The following is a 17,854-nucleotide window of genomic DNA, read 5'->3' as shown; positions in this document are numbered from 1 at the left end:
AAAATGGGGAAGACTTATGTTCAAGAGTGGACAGTTAACGGCTGATATAATAATAATAACCAATTTTAACTCAATCAGACGTCAGCAAGTTTATAAAAAGTAGATTGCAATGACTTTAGGCCATGGGCGAAAAAGTACGTCTGTAATTAATTTCGTCCATGCTTCAAACATAAAAAACAAAACAAGTAAAATAAAAGATTGTGAAAACCCTTTAAAATTTTTATTTTAATAAAAAATCTTACTTGATTTTTCAATGCAAATATTACATACTGACTTCCAATTCTTATCTGTTATTCATACAAATAAATATTCACTCACGTATTTTATAGGGAAAATAAATAAGTTTCACCATCTAAGATACGGGTTTGATAACAGGTTGACGTCACGACCGGGAAAATGTGAGGAAATTCCAATAGTAATAATAGAGTAATTTCGTTCTATATAAAGTCATATGCCTAGCTTCAAGCGTGCATAATGTACTTAAAAGCTACAGAACAGTACTACATTGTATTTATATATTTAGATTCACATACAACTTTTACAGTTTTTTTACTTTTCTTATGCAACTTAGAATGACAAACAAGCTGACGGCCCACCTGATGGAAAGTGGTAACCGTTGCCTATAGACATGAGCAATACCATGAACGTAACAGACTATACTATTTCGCCCACGATACCCCCCATGCGTTACCATTCCTGAGGACTCAGGTGTTATTCCTCTGTACCCTGATGGAAATGAGGTTTTAAAAGCGTTTGTAAATAAGTCTATTTAAATCAAAAATATTTCTATTCTATTCGCTCTTATAATTTTCTGAACCCAGTCAGTGTTATCCAACTGAGCGGTCACTGCTCTTAAGAAACCATAGATAAAACAGTAATTCTAGGAACTATTAGTCATTAAGATATTATAATTCCATTAAACTAGTCTATAGTCATAAAACTTGGGCAGGACCGATTTATTACTTATTTATTTTTATTCTATCAATTAAGTAATACGAGTTTACCAGAGGGAAACTTTGTACAAAAGTCGTTTGCTTGGGTACCTCTGTCCCATTCGTGTTTCAACCGTAAAGCAGCTGTGTTTGCATGGCTGTGTTTCGGTTTGAAGGGTGAGATATGGCGTGAATTTACAGGGTACATAGGAATAACATCTGAGTGCTCCGGAATGTGCAACGCATGAGGGGTATCATGGGCAAAACAGTATACTCTGTTTTGTCCATGGTACTGCTCATGTCTATAGGGGACGATTATCTCTTTCCATCAGGTGGGCCGTCAGCTTGTTTTGCCATTCTAAATTGTATAAAAAAAATTAGCCTCTTTCACAAATAATCTCTTTCATAAATAAAAGATTGTATCCCACAAAAAATCGACTTCAACAGTGGGTTTTAATTTTAAATCTACTGAACAGATTTTGATAATATTTCATCGAGAGCAAACTGTAAGTATACCCTTTCAGATACAAAAAGCATTTCCCAAATCAATTTAGAACTGACGGAGTTATGTGATTACAAACATAAAAAAAAATATAACTAAATTGAGAATGTTCTTCTTTTTAAGTCGATTGAAAAATTGTTATAATAAATACCTGACCGGTTTCAATGTTTAGGGCATTTTTAAAGATCAATAGTTAAACTAGTTTTTTTCCCATGCAGTCGTGTTTTCAAATAATATCAATATATATACAAAGGTTGCCTGGAAAAGATCGCTCTTAGCGATAAGGTCGCCCATTGTTTTCTCATTGTGATTATTTCTTGTAATTATTTATATTTATAATAAGTTTACTATTGTAATCTTTTGGAGGAAACAATAAAGAGTATCTATCTGTCTATCTATACAAAGTTCCATTAAATGCAGACAATCGTGACTAGTAACATATTAAAAACTATTGATTGTACCACTGCTTCCAAAAAGGTTACAAGTACAGGAAAATCGTGTCACAAATATTACTATAGAAAAAATATGCCACGAACACATTTCGAAGAAAGACAAACTAAGCCATGGTCAGTCAATACCTAGTTGTTTGACTTTGTATCTTCCATTATTTTTTAGTAAATTAAGTATCAACACTCGTAGGTCCAAGAAAAACATCTGTTCTGAATATAAATTTTTTCGGTAGAAGAATTCAATAGATGTGTGTCACAGCATATTAATACATAATCTGTAATTGTGAATCAGGAATAAACATACTTTTTTGCGAAAAATATTATTAAAATCAAGATGTACCTAATTAACGCAGTCACTTTTCTCACGTAAGGTATTGTTAGTAATGAAGTCAATATAACCTATTTTTCGATCTCTGCGTGATCCTCTTGAAAATTGTAACGGTTAATTAATTCTTGTTAGATTCGTTACTATGGGCCAATATAGAAAAATAAATAAATAAATAAAGATAGGGATTAAGGCAGGTCGCTTACATCCTCGCCTTTCATTCATCCTTACACATTTGAACCTAAATGGTCACGTACAATGCGGTTTAAAAAGAAATTTTCTCCTGCGAAGGCTTAGACTGTGGAATGAGCTCCCTACCGAGTTTTTCCCTAGAGACTACAGTATCGCGTTCTTCAAAAAGTGTATATTAAAGTTCCTTCAGGGTCGTGCACGTTGCACGTGACACACCTAATGTTGCAGGCATCCATACACCACATCCAACAGGCTGTATGCTTGTTTGCTACCTTTGTGGTATAAAGAAAAATCTTTTATTTTATTCACTGGTACTCCGCCAACCTATACCAACAACACAGCAGGTACAAACACAGCCACTTTATAAGCGACAAAATATAGATGCATAGAGAATACCTATACTTCAGTTAGTTACTTCGGCTACAACAATCATTGTCTACATTAGAATGCGTGACGAAAGAATCGTCTTCTTAAAACAGGTTTAGGTGATTTACCTCATTTGTATAATACAAAGTACGTCACGACGGGAAATTGTATTTATTAATATTAACAAATTGTAGCATAATGTTCCGCAAATTTTATTTAAAGGGGATTCCGATAATTTCTTCGTATATGTTATTACTTATGTAAATTCCGAAATAAAACTAACATCATTGAATAACACTGGATATATGAATAATACAAATTCTTTGTATTGGAATGCTACGAAACACTATAAAAGACAACAAAATATAACTTAATGTGTGACAATGTGGCATGGTTTTTTTTTTATACAACTTAGAATAGCAAACAAACTGACGGTCCACCTGATGGAAAGTGGTAACCGTCGCCTATAGACATGAGAAGTACCATGGACATAACAGAGTATACTGTTTCGCCCATGATACCCCCCATGCGTTGCCATTCCTGAGGACTCAGGTGTTATTCCTCTGTACCCAGTATATTCCTTTGTTGTCATTGTATATGCAATGGTAACCACTTTCTAACATCATCAGTTTATGTGCGAAATATTAATATTTTTATATTGATGATTATTATATTGATTTCATATTATATGTAATTTATTCGGCGCCCTTACAAGGCTCAACTTATCAACCATTCTAGATGTTGCTAGTGTTCATCATCATGACGATCACTTACCATCATACTTATCTAAAGAAAATGGGTGAAAAGATTGTTAAAAATGCGGACTACCAGTAAACGTCACTTGTAGGTCGAATTTAAGAATTTTGAGTACCCGTTTTCAGACCGTTTAGCAAAGAAAATAAAAATATTTATTGACTGGGAGAGAATGCTGTATAGTATTAAGTCCGCCTTTTGTACCAGACATTTTTTTTTTTGTAATGTAGTCAGTAAAGCATAAATAAATAAAAAAATAAATATTTCTATTGTAATATGGTTGGGCCAATGTAAAATCTTAGATTATATACGTACGTACGTAACGTAGTACGTTACTACATCTGTGTGTAGAACTATTCCAATTTCAAATCGACAAAATTAGTAGTTGCATAAGTACCATAAGGATTCCTTTGTACCTTTTGGTACGAAATCCTAAAAATAGATTCAGTTTTCTATTACATGTGAAGCGTCAAGTTTTTTTACCTTGTCTGCATGAATTCAAAGTATGATATACGTGTGCATAGCATACACGTATATCTCTCAACAAAATTAAATATTAGATAGATAATTAGATTGATTTACAAAGCATTTACCATTAAGGATAATAAAAGTACTAATAACAAATATAATTTTATTTGAAATTATAATTAAATGTCATATTTTACAAAAACCAAAAATATTAACAAAACATTCAAAATATCCTTAATCACTGGAATATTGCGTAAATATTATTCCGTTATACGAAAGTAATAACAACATGAGTCAGAAGGTACTTATTATGGCAGCTTCGATCATTAATAACAGCTAGACAACGTCACATAAAAGCGGAAATAAAATGGACTTGAAGACATGGCCATCATTTAACTATCGCACTCTTAATGAAATATCCTCCTAACTTCAAATTGGCAAGTTCTAGCAAACTCCATAAAAAGAACTGAACCCATAAAAATCCCTCTTTTCCCTTTGAATAACATATAAAAAGGATGTACTTTTTTAACTTGAGTGCAATCTGCATTTCTTTAAGCGGGCTGTTCACAAAAACTTGAAATTATGTCGATATTTTATTAAGAATGCACTATTGATATTATTGAAAAGAAAAATTATCTAAAACTTTATTTCGATTTTACTTAAACTTTAATGACTAATATAATAAGGTATAGTTTTGTCTGTAACGAAATAACGCAAAATAATTCAGAATTCTGACAGCAAGTGAGAATACATATATTCGCACAAGCATTTTTAAACACATTGACTGGACATCTACAAGTATTGATGATCGAAGTATGACGATTTTAATATAACAATTTAAATACTAAGGTTTAATTTCATTACATATAATATTATATATATATCTATTTATACTTATAATAAATCTGTAAAGATGTCAATTCTGTACATGAAATATATTTCTAAAATAACTATCAGGGGGTGATTAATGATCGATACTGATGCCAAAAATGCAATCAGTAAAATTTTTGTCTGTCTGTCTGTATGTTCGTTATAGAAACATAAACTACTCGACAGATTTTAACGAAACTCAGTACAATTATTCTTCATACTCCTGGGCAGGTTATAGTATACTTTTCATCACGCTACGATCAATAGGAGCAGAGCAGTGAAGGGAAATGTTTGGAAAACGGGAGAAGTTACTCCATTTTTAAGCTTCCGTCGCGTGTGCAGCCTTAATGGCCAGTTTTTAAAATGTAAAAATGTCCACCCAACTAGTATGAAAAGCAGTATTGTACAGTACACAACAAACTGAAGTCAGGAATTTTTATTAATAGATACTAGTGAGGCCCTATTGCTAGCAATATCTGTTCTATCTACAACAAAATCTTAAGATTCAGTTGTGTAAAAAGGCAATTAATTTTGGTGTTTAATAATTCGAATTTATTTGGAATACTACACTATTAATTATTATTTAATTAATTATGAAATTAAACCTCAGCATTCATCAAACAGCAGGCAGACTTTTGACGCAACTAAATTAGGATCTAATCACGTCAAATATACGTCACATTTTCGAAGGGACAGTACCATTTACAATTTGACGTCGATTTAACGTGATTTCAATGTGATCCCAATTCTATTGCGTCTAAAGTCAGTCGGTAGACGAGATTCGTATATATATATACATTTTATAATTTTACATGTTTTTTTTTACACTTAATTTTATTTACAAATATTGTTACTAGCACCAATAAACGAAAAGACTGCAAGAAAACGAAGTCAATGCCTTTTCGATATAATTTATTGCGTTTCTTCGTCTGATTCTTGATTAGAATTATTTAAAGTTCTTAAATTTTATTTTAAAAACCATAAATTATAGATTAAGAGGTAAACAAAGGACATATTGCATTATTATGTAACTGTTTATTGAAATTATTTCATAATTTCAATGTCATCAAAGGATCATTTCATACAAAAGTACTACCATACACCCATACAAATGTGAACATCATTAATATTTATAATAATAGTATTATTATTAGTTTTTTTTTAATTTTTAGAAAATTTACATCTCCCCTCTTAAGGAGAGGAGATGGCAAACTAACCCCCGGCAGAAGCACAGTCGGTATTATTATTATATTTTCAAAGTAAATTTTTTTATTTAATTTTATAAAAAATCTCTTTATATTCATTACTAAAATGTGATTAGTAACCATTGATAATAAACAAAACTACTATTTTGATGAACTCAAAGATTACTATTTGACTGACTTTTGGCCATATGGTACATAACATAAAATACAATTTTACCATTCACACCTTGCCTTAAGACAACTAATATTAATTCGGAATATTTTTGAGACTATCTTTTGTATGGGAATGTGAATCTTGGGTTATTTTACATCAATGATTCCCAAATCAATGACTATTTTATAATTTATGCACGGCAGGATATCTTACGATTTTATATGACGCCTTTAATTTTCGTCGACGATATAAAGGACTTGGATTAAAAAGCATATATACAATTGCATGTTTTACTATTCTGTTATCGCAACGGTAAAATCGTACGATATAGTGCTACGATAAATTATAAAAACGCAAGATTTCTTTTACAATCTATGACTATTGGAATTAAAGCTGATTTTATTTCATCTTGCTTGGTCTAGTTAGATAGCTCTCCGGTGTACTTGTCAACAAGACCGTGAGCACCCAAAAATGAAGACCGATCTGTAAAAAAATAACGAATTAATAAAAAAATTTACAACATAAACTATTAACTATCTCATTACAAAAGATTACGTTATAATTGTGGCGAAATATGTGGACTTAGTATTATTTTATCTATCTGTATATTTACCATATTTCTTGCAAATAAATATTCATTCATACTGAAGATAATAACAGACTTTATACCATGAATAAACCATAGATAAAAGCAATCCTTGTTACAGCACGAAATTTATTACTAAACCATGGATCATCTGTGGTCTTAAAATAGACTTGTTTGATAACGCGTAAATTATTTTTCTGTCGTTAATCGACTTATGTTTGGGAAAATCATTTAGAGCACTCAAAAATATTTTAGTATTTTTTTTTTATTTCGATTGTACTGATAGATAACAACAACTTAGAACGAAGCTTAGACTATATAGATCGACTGTCCCCATACAAATACAATAGTTAGTCAAAATTTTAGATTTTGTTCTACAAAAAAACACCGACTTCAATATGGTAATCAGTTATATTGATTAAAATATTAAGCTTTAAAAATAAAAAAAAAAAATACATTAAACCTTTTGTAATTGGTCACGTACAATGCTATTTCACAGGAGTTTTGGTTAATATCTAAGAATAGACTTAAAATATGTTTTCGTTATTACAATAATTTAAATTTGATGCCATTTTAATTAATACATATGTTATGCATCAAAATAGAAAAATTAGAAAAATCTAAAAGTTTTTTTTATTTAATTACAACACTAAAAATATGGCACATTTTATTTAAATATCGTCAATATAATAGGTACCTTATTTTAATCAGCAAATTTCTTACCAACTGTAGTCGACCAATTATATTACAAGCACCATTATGTTGAATCCATAAATCATTTGTTACTTACTTCATGTTTTAAACTATTTATGTATTCAACACATCCTTTCATCCATTCATCGTTACAAACATTCTTACTTATTATATAAATATTCGGCGGGATACCTATCCGGCCGAATAGTAGTTATCCGGTATTAGGCCGGATAATATTAAGGCCGCCGGATAGACCGGATACCGGATACTTACCGGATATCCGTTTCATCTCTACAATTAATCAATTAAAATTATAATTGACTCACCATATAAATAATAATGAACACCCTGAACAATGGATTCCTTCTCAAAACTTGCCCTATTCTTAATGAGAATTTCCCCATACCGGAGACGGTGGTGTCATGGCGGGCACGAGGTCGACCTTCCTCGTGCAGATTTACCACGCTGTGTGCGTTAGAAGCCCTCAGGTTTGATATCTCACACTTATATTTAGACTGTAAGATGTATATTAATTAAAATTTGAGTTACCAGTTAAATCAACAAAAATCAGCTATAGCTAGAAATTACTTAATAACTAATAATACTTTTTAATATAAATTAGATATATACATACATATCTATCACGCCTGTCACCTATCGGGGTAGGCAGAAACAATGGAACGCCAAATGCTTCGATTCAAACAGACCTCTTTCGCTTCTTCCACATTTCTCAATCTTTTTCATACACGCTCACCGATTACGGCTACTTTAATTTAGCCCTTCTTCGGCACGGCTGTTTGGGCGACATATGTCCTTCTAATGCAATCCCTACCGTCATCTCCACTCATTCTTGTACGATAAATCTCTTGTATTTCTATTATTATTATCTTATATATAAAATTCTCGTGTCACGGTGTTTGTTACCAAACTCCTCCGAAACTACTTTACCGATTTTTATGAAATTTTGTGTGCATATTGGGTAGGTCTGAGAATCGGCCAACATCTATTTTTTATTTTTATTTTTTTTTTTATTTTTTTGAAAAAATTTTCTACTTTTATTTTATTCGTACCCATTCGTGTTTCAACCGTGAAGCAGTTGTGTTTGCATGACTGTGTTTCGGTTTGAAGGGTGGGATATTGAATTTACAGGGTACAGAGGAATAACACCTGAGTCCTCATGGCAACGCATGGGGGGTATCATGGGTGAAACAGTATAGAAAATAGGCGACGGTTACCACTTTCCATCAGGTGGGCCGTCAGCTTGTTTGTCATTCTAAGTTGCATAAAAAAAAAAAAAAAAAAAAAAAATATTATAACTAAGCATTGAAAAATACATACAGCTTAAAATTTTTACCCTTTTACGATCAGCCCCTGTTTTTTAATAGCGATTTTTATATTTCGCAATAAGTGGTAAAACAACGTTTACGGGGTCAGCTAGTATATTATATTATCGTATATTAATATATATTAAAAAGTATTACTTTTGAAAATAATTTAATTATACCTGTAATTTATCGAGCTGTATTTTTAACATATTGTTATCTGCCAACAAAGAATCGATCTTCCCTTGTTTCTGAACTAAAGTCTCCGTTAAATAATGAATTTTATCATTGTCTATGCTGTTCTGCATGACGTCATAGTCGGCAACATTTAGGGCACTGGTGTCTGTGGTTCGAATTGACGAGGTCGTATCACGGAGGTGATTCAGTTCATTCTCTTTATCACGGAGAGCTGTGCGTAGATCAGCTATAGTTTGGCCCGTTTCGATTTCCATGGATTTTAACTCCTGTGAAATATAAAAAATTCAAATTGTTATAGATAGCATGAACGCGTATAAGTATTGTAGGTTGACTGGTAATAAATGTTACTAGCTTTAACTCGACCTTTTGTACAACATTTTTATTTGATCAATAAAGTTAAATAAACAGTGTGTAGGATAAAATAAATTTAAAAACGTTATGGGTTTTGAGCCCTGTTTGAGTTTTTTAATATCAATATCGACGCGAATCCGACAGATTAACTTTTTCACTAGACAGAGCCACGACTTTACTGTGTTATCAGTCAGTCAGCCCTTGTGGCACTCTATAATGAGGAGATTTCGCCGTAAATTTTCTATCAATCTATGTTAAGCTACTATTAACGGCCGAAATGATGATGAAGGGAAACAAATTCATCCGCCTACCATACCACGGCGAGGCATACAAGGCAAAAGCTAAAAATGTTTTTAATATCAGATCGACGGGGGGAAAGGGATTGTTAGTAATGGAGACTGAGAATCCCATTGCTAGAAATATACCCAACCAGGTCGACCTCCTCGCGGTTCTCCCTGGAAACTATCATGGTTAATTTCAGAAGGAAAAAGGGTGGGATATGGCGTGAATTTACAGGGTACAGAAGAATAACACCTGAATCCTCAAGAATGGCAACGCATGGGCGAAACAATATACTTTGTTATGTCCTTGATACTGCTCATGTCTATAGGCGACGGTCACCACTTTCCATCAGGTGGGCCGTCAGTTTGTTTGCCATTCTAAGTTGTATAAAAAAAACTCACCTTAGCGAGTGCTCGCGCCTGGGTGTCGGCGCGGTTGCGCGCGGCCCGCTCGTCCCGCAGTGCTTCGCGCAGTGCTGCCACCGCGCGGCCGGACGCACTCAACTGCCCCTCCAGCTGTTCAACTTGCTGCTGCATCTCGCCGCTCTCGACGCGGATGCGTACGACCGATTCCGACAGCTCATCTCGTTCTTTTCTACAATATTAATGTTTTACGCTGTTATTCCAAACTTGCTTAATAATATAATATTATCATACCTATTTCTACAATTAGTCCGTTACCCTAAGGTTGTCTTGAAAAGATTGCTTTCAGTAATAAGACCGCCTTACTACACTTATACAGCTGTACAGTTGCATTTATTAATTGTCTTGCTTATTTCCTATATTGTATAATGCAAATATAGTATTACAGGGTACAGAGGAATAACACCTGAATCCTCAGGAATGGCAACGCATGGGAGGTATCATGGGTGAAACAGTACACTCTGTTATGTCCATGGTATTGCTCATGTCTATAGGCGACAGTTACCACTTTCCATCAGGTAGGCCGTCAGCTTGTTTGCCATTCTAAGTTGTATAAAAAAATACTCATTCATTCATTCATTTTGTATAATCCTCTCCTTGGGGGGTTTTGCCAATAGTTGCCATGCTTGGCAGGCGGGTTAGCAACCGCAGTTAGGCTTTTGATGATGTTTTAAGAGAGACGCTGCTGCCCATCCCTCGCCTTCCTTTAGTCACCTCTTACGACACCCACGGAAAGGAAGAGGTGGCCTATTCTATGCCGGGACCACACGGCATACCAGGGACACACACAGCAGCCTTTGAATGTCTGATAAAAATTGCGAATTGGTGGAAACAAAAAAAAAAAAGAGCAACTAATTAAAAAAAATAAAAAATAACAGGTGTTACAGTTACAACACTAGCACTGCATTAATACTGTACAACATAACACATTTAAATGATACCTAATACATCTAAAAGGGGGGAAAGGGATTGTTAGTAATAGAGACTGAGAATCCCATTGCTAGCAATATACCCAACCAGGTCGACCGCCTCGCGGTTCTCCCTGGATACTATCATGGTTAATTCCTGATGAATTCATCATGATGGGCTAACTGGCCTGTTTTCATTCTCATCTATCATCCTTCACTGGTGCTCCGCCAGCGTATCCCGTTAGCGTAGGCGGGGTGGGGTTACCATAAACCATTTTCACCCATTGAAAAAAAAATACATCTAAAAGGATTATATCTCTATGCATAACACTTCTAATATTCTAAACAATCAAGTACATAAATCTCATACTTAAACATTACAAATTTAAGAATGCTGATAAACACTATAAATATATATACGTATGACACATACATGTAAAAACACAACCCAACATACATACAAGGAAACTAAACTACCACATCTGCAGAAAAACCCCAGAGCGTAAGAATTCATATTGATCTTCTTCATAACTGGTGCATAACTAACATTATGACAACTTACTGTAAACTCTCCAGCTGTTCAATCAACGTTCTAGTATTCTCCGCAACATTTGCACCCTGTTGCAACGTCTTAATCTCACTGTCTTTAGCATACAGCATACTTTTGACTCTCAACTTATACGTCTCCCAATCCTTCTCGAGCCTTTGACACTCTGCTGTTGACCTCACTAGGTCGTTTTGTAATTCACCGATTGTCGACTGTGCGTGTCGCAATTCGTTCTCCAATTTAATATGAGATGACTGATTTCCGTTAAATTTCTCGGTTAGTTCTTGTACCCTAAAATTTGTTGAACACAACTTTATAATTCATTCATTCACAATAAAAATACATTGTATTAAATATTGTTGCAAAATTAAAATAATTAAATTCTTCATAATAATAAAAATATCATTATCATCATCATCATCATCATCATATCAGCTGTAATCTGTCCACTGTTGAACATAGGCCTCCCCTATAGACTAACATAAGAACGGGACCATTTCATATACCAATTTACCATGGGAAGGATTTTGCCAATTACCTATTATATAAAAAAATACCAGATCTTTTTTTTTATACAACTTAGAATGGTAAACAAGCTGACGACCCACCTGATGGAAAGTGGTAACCTTCGCCTATAGACATGAGCAGTACCATGGACATAACAGTACACACACATACTGTTTCGCCCATGATGCCCCCATGCGTTGCAATTCCTGAGGACTCAGGTGTTATTCCTCTGTACCCTGTAAATTCACGCCATATCCCACCCTTCAAACCGAAACACAGCCATGCAAACACAACTGCTTCACGGTAGAAACACGAATGGGACAGAGGTACCCAAGCAATCGACTTTTGTACAAAGTCTCCCTCTGGTAGATCGCCCATATCTTAATTATAACGTTGGTAATAAAAAAATATTAGTACATACTGATCTTCCAACTCCTTATTTCTATCCCTCAACACTGACAGTTCCGTCTCCTTGTTCTGTATCTGCCCCTTGTATTTCTCTATCTCTACACTTGTCAATTCATTAATTTTTTGTTTCAGCTGCTCTAACTGGGTGTTAGTTGTCTCTTTATCTAGTGCAGACCTCTGATTTAAAATTTCCGAACTCTCTAATTTAATATGTGTTTTGCTTAACTCTAAAAGAAATAAAATATTATATACATACATATATCATGGGAGGCAAAAACATACTCCAGCAAACCCAAATAATAAGAATAGATCTGAAGAATGATAAAGATGCCGTATATATATGTATACGTATATATACGTATATTTCTATGTATAGCCAGTATAAAAAAAAATAACAGTAAATAGGTAAAAATATTTTTTTAAGTTTATTTTCCTTCAGATTCATATATAAATACAGAAATATTTCTTCTCTTTAATCTGCTATTAAAAATAATCTGAAAACACTGATTACTTTTTCTATGGTACTTCTATAAAAATTATATAAATCTATGAATAATCATTAAAAAATATATAACTTCAATAGTTTTATTAAATAAATGTATTTTTATCATAACTCACCTACCATAGCAAACAGGGGGGAGAAGGATTGTTAGTAATGGGGGCTTTAATCTCTATTGCTAGCAATATACCTTGTCAGGTCGACCTCCACGCGGTTCCCCTTGGAAACTATCGTGATTAATTATTGTCAAATTAGTCGCGATGGGCCAAGGAACCTGACTTGATCCTCACCTATCCTCCCTCACTGGTGCCCCGCCAGTGTATAACGATAGCGCGGACGGAGTTACCATTGCATTATCATCCATAAAAATAAAACATAGCAAACAGAACTATTTAATGCAGAAGATAAATATTTCTTAATGGCATATAAAGAAAAAACTGTTTAAGAAGATGCACCAAGAAAGTGTATTGTCTTTACTTTGCATTACTTTCACTAGACGAACCAACCATAACCAACAATAAATTAAGCATCGGTATAATCTTACTAACTATGAAATGGAAATAGTTTATCTAAAAAAGTGTATGTGATGATACATTATTTATAAAAATTTATTAATTTGTTTAAAGTAAATTTTATACTTATTATAAGGTAGACATAGACATCTTGCCATATGTATATAATCAGGTGAAAAATATTAAAAAAAGTAAATAAAAGGAAAAAGAAGTTATGATTTATTCTTTTAATTATTTTTTAAAATGGTATATGTTTGTGTTTAGTCTTAGATTATATATGTAGATAGAGCGTGGAAACTCAAAAACGGGTCAAGTTTTTGTCAGCTAATTGTCAAAAAAGCCGAGTCGTTTTTTTATCAGTATTCTATATACTTACGCATAAAATGTATCTTGATGTATTATTTAATAAATAATTATAAGACAAAATAAATATAGAAGTTATAAAGGAATCACTCATAACATGTGGTTCACGCTAAATTGTATGAAAAAGTTGACCCGTTTTTCTAGAAGTATTTCTATGGAAACTATCTATATAATCTAAGTATATAGTATAGTTTTTTTTTTTTGATGGGTGAAAATGGTATGGTAGCCCCGCCTGCGCTAACGGTATATGCTGGCGGAGCACCAGTGAAGGGTGATATATGAGAATGAAAACAAGCCAGTTAGCCCATCATGATGAATTAATTAGGAATTAACCATGATAGTTTCCAGGGAGAACCGCGAGGAGGTCGACCTGGTTGGGTATATTGCTAGCAATGGGATTCTCAGTCTCCATTACTAACAATCCCTTTCCCCTCATATATAGTATAGTATATTCAATACTTAATTAGATTAGTAAAAAATATTAGTTAAGTTAGTATGTTAAGTAGAAACTGCTACAAATTACAATTATCACACAAATTAGCTTACTGTTTATCCCCATGCCATGCAATAGACACATGTAAATATTATACAGATCTTTTTACCTTGAAAACCATTTATTAATATATTACCATCCTCAGTTTTTCGTAACCTATTGAGCAATTCTGAGACTTCTCTGTTCATTATGTTCAGTTCATTTTTCAGCACTGCGTTCTCAACTTCTAAATTTTGCATTTTGTATGTTAAATTCTCGTTGCTTATCAATTCAAAGTCTGTTGGCAAGCTATACCCTGTGACAAAAAATAAACATATATTTTTTAAATCTATGTTAATTTTTAAATTATTCGATGTGAGTTCATTCATTTCCTGTGAATTATGTATATAGACAACAAATATACATTTGTTTTTCTTGCAGTTTCAAATGGCAAACAAGCTGACAGCCAGCTTAATGGAAAGTTACCTGTCACTTTACATATTAGTTTTGTAATAGAAGTTGGAAGGGAGAGTCACAAAGCTACAAACTACTGCAAAAACATGAAGGTTTTACTTTATACCAAGTTACTAGGCCAATAATTACTAATACACCTATCCCCCGATTTACAAACTACTGCAAAAACATGAAGGTTTTACTTTATACCAAGTTACTAGGCCAATCATTACTAATATTATAAATAAAAAAATGTTTGTTTGTTACCTTATAGCACCTTAATAGTTTATGGCTATTATAGCAGATATTAATAATAGAAGACTTGAGCATTATAATGAAAAATAAAACAACAAATGAATGAACAAATTAATTAATATCAATCCCGGTAGAAAAGGGTTGTTACCAATGGGGTTTCTTTATGGGTGAAAATGGCCTGGTAACCCAGCCTGCGTTAACGCTATACATTGGCGGAGTACCAGTGAGAAATAATAGGTGAGGATAAAAAGGAGGAGGTCAGTTAGCCTATCATGACGAATTCAAGGATAAATAGTCACAATAGTTTCCAGAGAGACCGCATGGAGGTCGACCTGATAGGGTACATTGATAGCAACGGGGACTAACCTCCCCATTACTAACAATCCCATCCCCCCTGTTACTAATAATTGTAAAAATTTTATTACTAGTAATACATGCTGTCAAGTCGACCTCCACATGAATTCCCTTGGAAGCCATCATGGTTAATTCTTAGTTTAATTCTATTTTCATTTTCACCCATCATCTTTTTCTGATGTCGTGCCAGCATATCCCGACAGCAGAAGCAGAGTTACCATTCCATTTTCACCCATTAAAAAAAATATAAATTTTTTTATACATGAGATGTGGATGTATCCACATCTCATAATTCATAATTATATTATTTAAATATAATTTCTGTAATAGATTTGAAAATATTCTTAATTAGAATTGCGTACTTTGGTAATCTCTGATTAGATAACATAATCTCATGAAATGATAAGAAAAAAAAAGTAAAGCACATAATAGTGATTTATAAATCATCAAGAAATAATTTTTAAACATTACAATAGAGTTATTCAATCTATATTAAATAAATAAATCAGAAAAATCTTGAACATCTCTCTAAATTATTGATGTCTATTAATCCCCATCTCTCAGTTCTAATATATAGTTCTAATCAATTCAAGATACAATAGGGCAGGTATACCTAAAGATATAATTTTTAAAAATTAATTGTTATCAATGGCAAATTTCTATTTTTATATACATGCAATGGAAAATTAGATATACCAGATGGGAAGTTGTAATGATTGATGACATGAACAGTACAGCACCATTTTTCAAAAAAATATGCTTCACTTCATGTTTGGTTATTACTGATAAATACAAGCACATAGTATTTCATTGAAAACGAGAAAGATATAGTCTAATTTTTAACCATGGCAGTCAAAGAGTACACTTTAAGGGCAGTTGTTGGTGTTTTTACTATTGAGAAGCCTAAAAAATACATATTTTTTTTTACAAAGGAATTGGGACTTAGAATAATTTTTATAATTTTTTCCATATCATAATAATCCTACTATGTTACAAATACAATTTGTTAATATATAAACTGATAACTTACTTCTCCGTTTCAATCCAAATTGATCATCATGTATATCATCTTTAAAATCACCGACTAAAATCTTCGGACAGTGGTTTAGAGTGAATTGTGTAGGTTTCTTCACTGACAGGTGTCGAGTCCTTGGGGACCGTTCTCTCGCCACAACCTTACTGTCTTTTACAGGTGAATGGGACTGATGATGTGCTGGAGGAGATAGTTTCCTTCCATCTTTCGAAACATATGTATCCAGTGTGTCAGTACCAGAGGTTTTCTTCAAATTTCGTGGTACTGGCCTGTTCTTTTGTCCCCAAGCATGCTCAGGGTGTATATCGTGTTTTTTTTTCAATACACTATTATGGTTTCGTAAAGCCGCGCCGGTTTGCTCATCTAGATTGTTTAGCAGGCTTTCTGCCTTGCCAGCGAGCTCCGCAAACCATGCCATTTGTTTATTTTAGACCTGAAAAATGAAAATAGTACTAGAAAAATAATACAAATTCAATTATTATGGACCTATCTATATCCTAAGTATTGTAAAATTAGCTCATGCCTTTTTTATGTCATGGAGAGAATAGAAAGTGAAAAAAAAACGATAATTACCAAGCATGAGTACTTAAAACGGACCGAAACTAAAATATAATTTGTTTTGTTTGTTTTTAGTAAATTTTCATTTCCATATTATAAAGTGACAAACAAACAGAATGAAAGAAAGTTATTTGAGTGAAAGAGAGAATAAACTTGACATATTGACACATGTTGACGTTACATTGCCGTTCGCTCTCACACGTTGAAATCAATTGGTCCAATATTACCAAGTAACTAAAAGTATTAAGTAATTAGGAAATGGTTTAAAATTTTATTAATATATTACTAATATCATAAAATGATTGTTAAATTTTATTCAGCATAGAACATTAAACTTTTTTGTTCTAATGTAATTCATTAGTAGGTTACTAAGGTTAGTAGTCTGTCCACTTATTAATAAAAGATCCTTAAACACGATAAAATGTTTATTATTATTTCAAAATTTTATACAAATTCACATCTCCCCTCTTAATGAGAGAAGATGGCAAAATAACCCCCGGCAGAAGCACAGTCGGCCGGGGTTCAGGGCCCTAGTGTGAGAAACCGGCGTACAATTATTATTATTCTGACTTTTTAATTACTTTCAGTGTGAAAACTAGAATTTGAGTTGGCTACACTAACGAGAAATGTCAAGCTTGTTAACTGACACTGATAAGAATATGAAATGAATTCCAGACAAATTATCTTTTTGAAGACTAGGCAGCATGGTCTCCGACCTTAGCCTGTTCCAAACGGAACAAACGTACTAAAAAAAAAAAAAAAAAAAGAATATGAAATGAGTGAAGTCAATCAATATAAAAAATCAACTTTTGTTTTTTATAAATAAATATTTAATATTTATCAGTTCAGTTTGCATTAAAAATTGTAGAAACTATTTATTATTTGGCATTTAACACATAATTGTGGTTAATTTCG

General features: G+C 32.9%; 1 protein-coding gene across 1 annotated transcript; it reads right to left on the bottom strand.

The window, feature by feature from the left end:
- Window positions 1-4,136: 4,136 nt before the first annotated feature.
- On the bottom strand, window positions 4,137-17,122 carry LOC113520326 (golgin subfamily A member 5-like). The gene is made up of 9 exons (XM_026905630.3): window positions 16,955-17,122; window positions 16,379-16,814; window positions 14,417-14,602; window positions 12,454-12,667; window positions 11,541-11,816; window positions 10,050-10,242; window positions 9,000-9,281; window positions 7,822-8,010; window positions 4,137-6,699 (listed from the first exon to the last, which is right to left on the bottom strand). The coding sequence occupies exons 2-9, from the start codon at window positions 16,797-16,799 to the stop codon at window positions 6,616-6,618; spliced, it is 1,845 nt and encodes a 614-aa protein (XP_026761431.2). The 5' UTR covers window positions 16,800-16,814; window positions 16,955-17,122; the 3' UTR covers window positions 4,137-6,615.
- Between the last annotated feature and the right edge of the window lie 732 nt (window positions 17,123-17,854).

The sequence above is a fragment of the Galleria mellonella genome, unplaced genomic scaffold (assembly GCF_026898425.1).
Source record: "Galleria mellonella isolate WM207_F2 unplaced genomic scaffold, CSIRO_AGI_GalMel_v1 utg40, whole genome shotgun sequence".
NCBI classification, from domain to species: Eukaryota; Metazoa; Arthropoda; class Insecta; order Lepidoptera; family Pyralidae; genus Galleria; species Galleria mellonella.
Note: the sequence above shows the minus strand (reverse complement) of the source record. Positions and strands in the feature narration are given on the sequence as shown.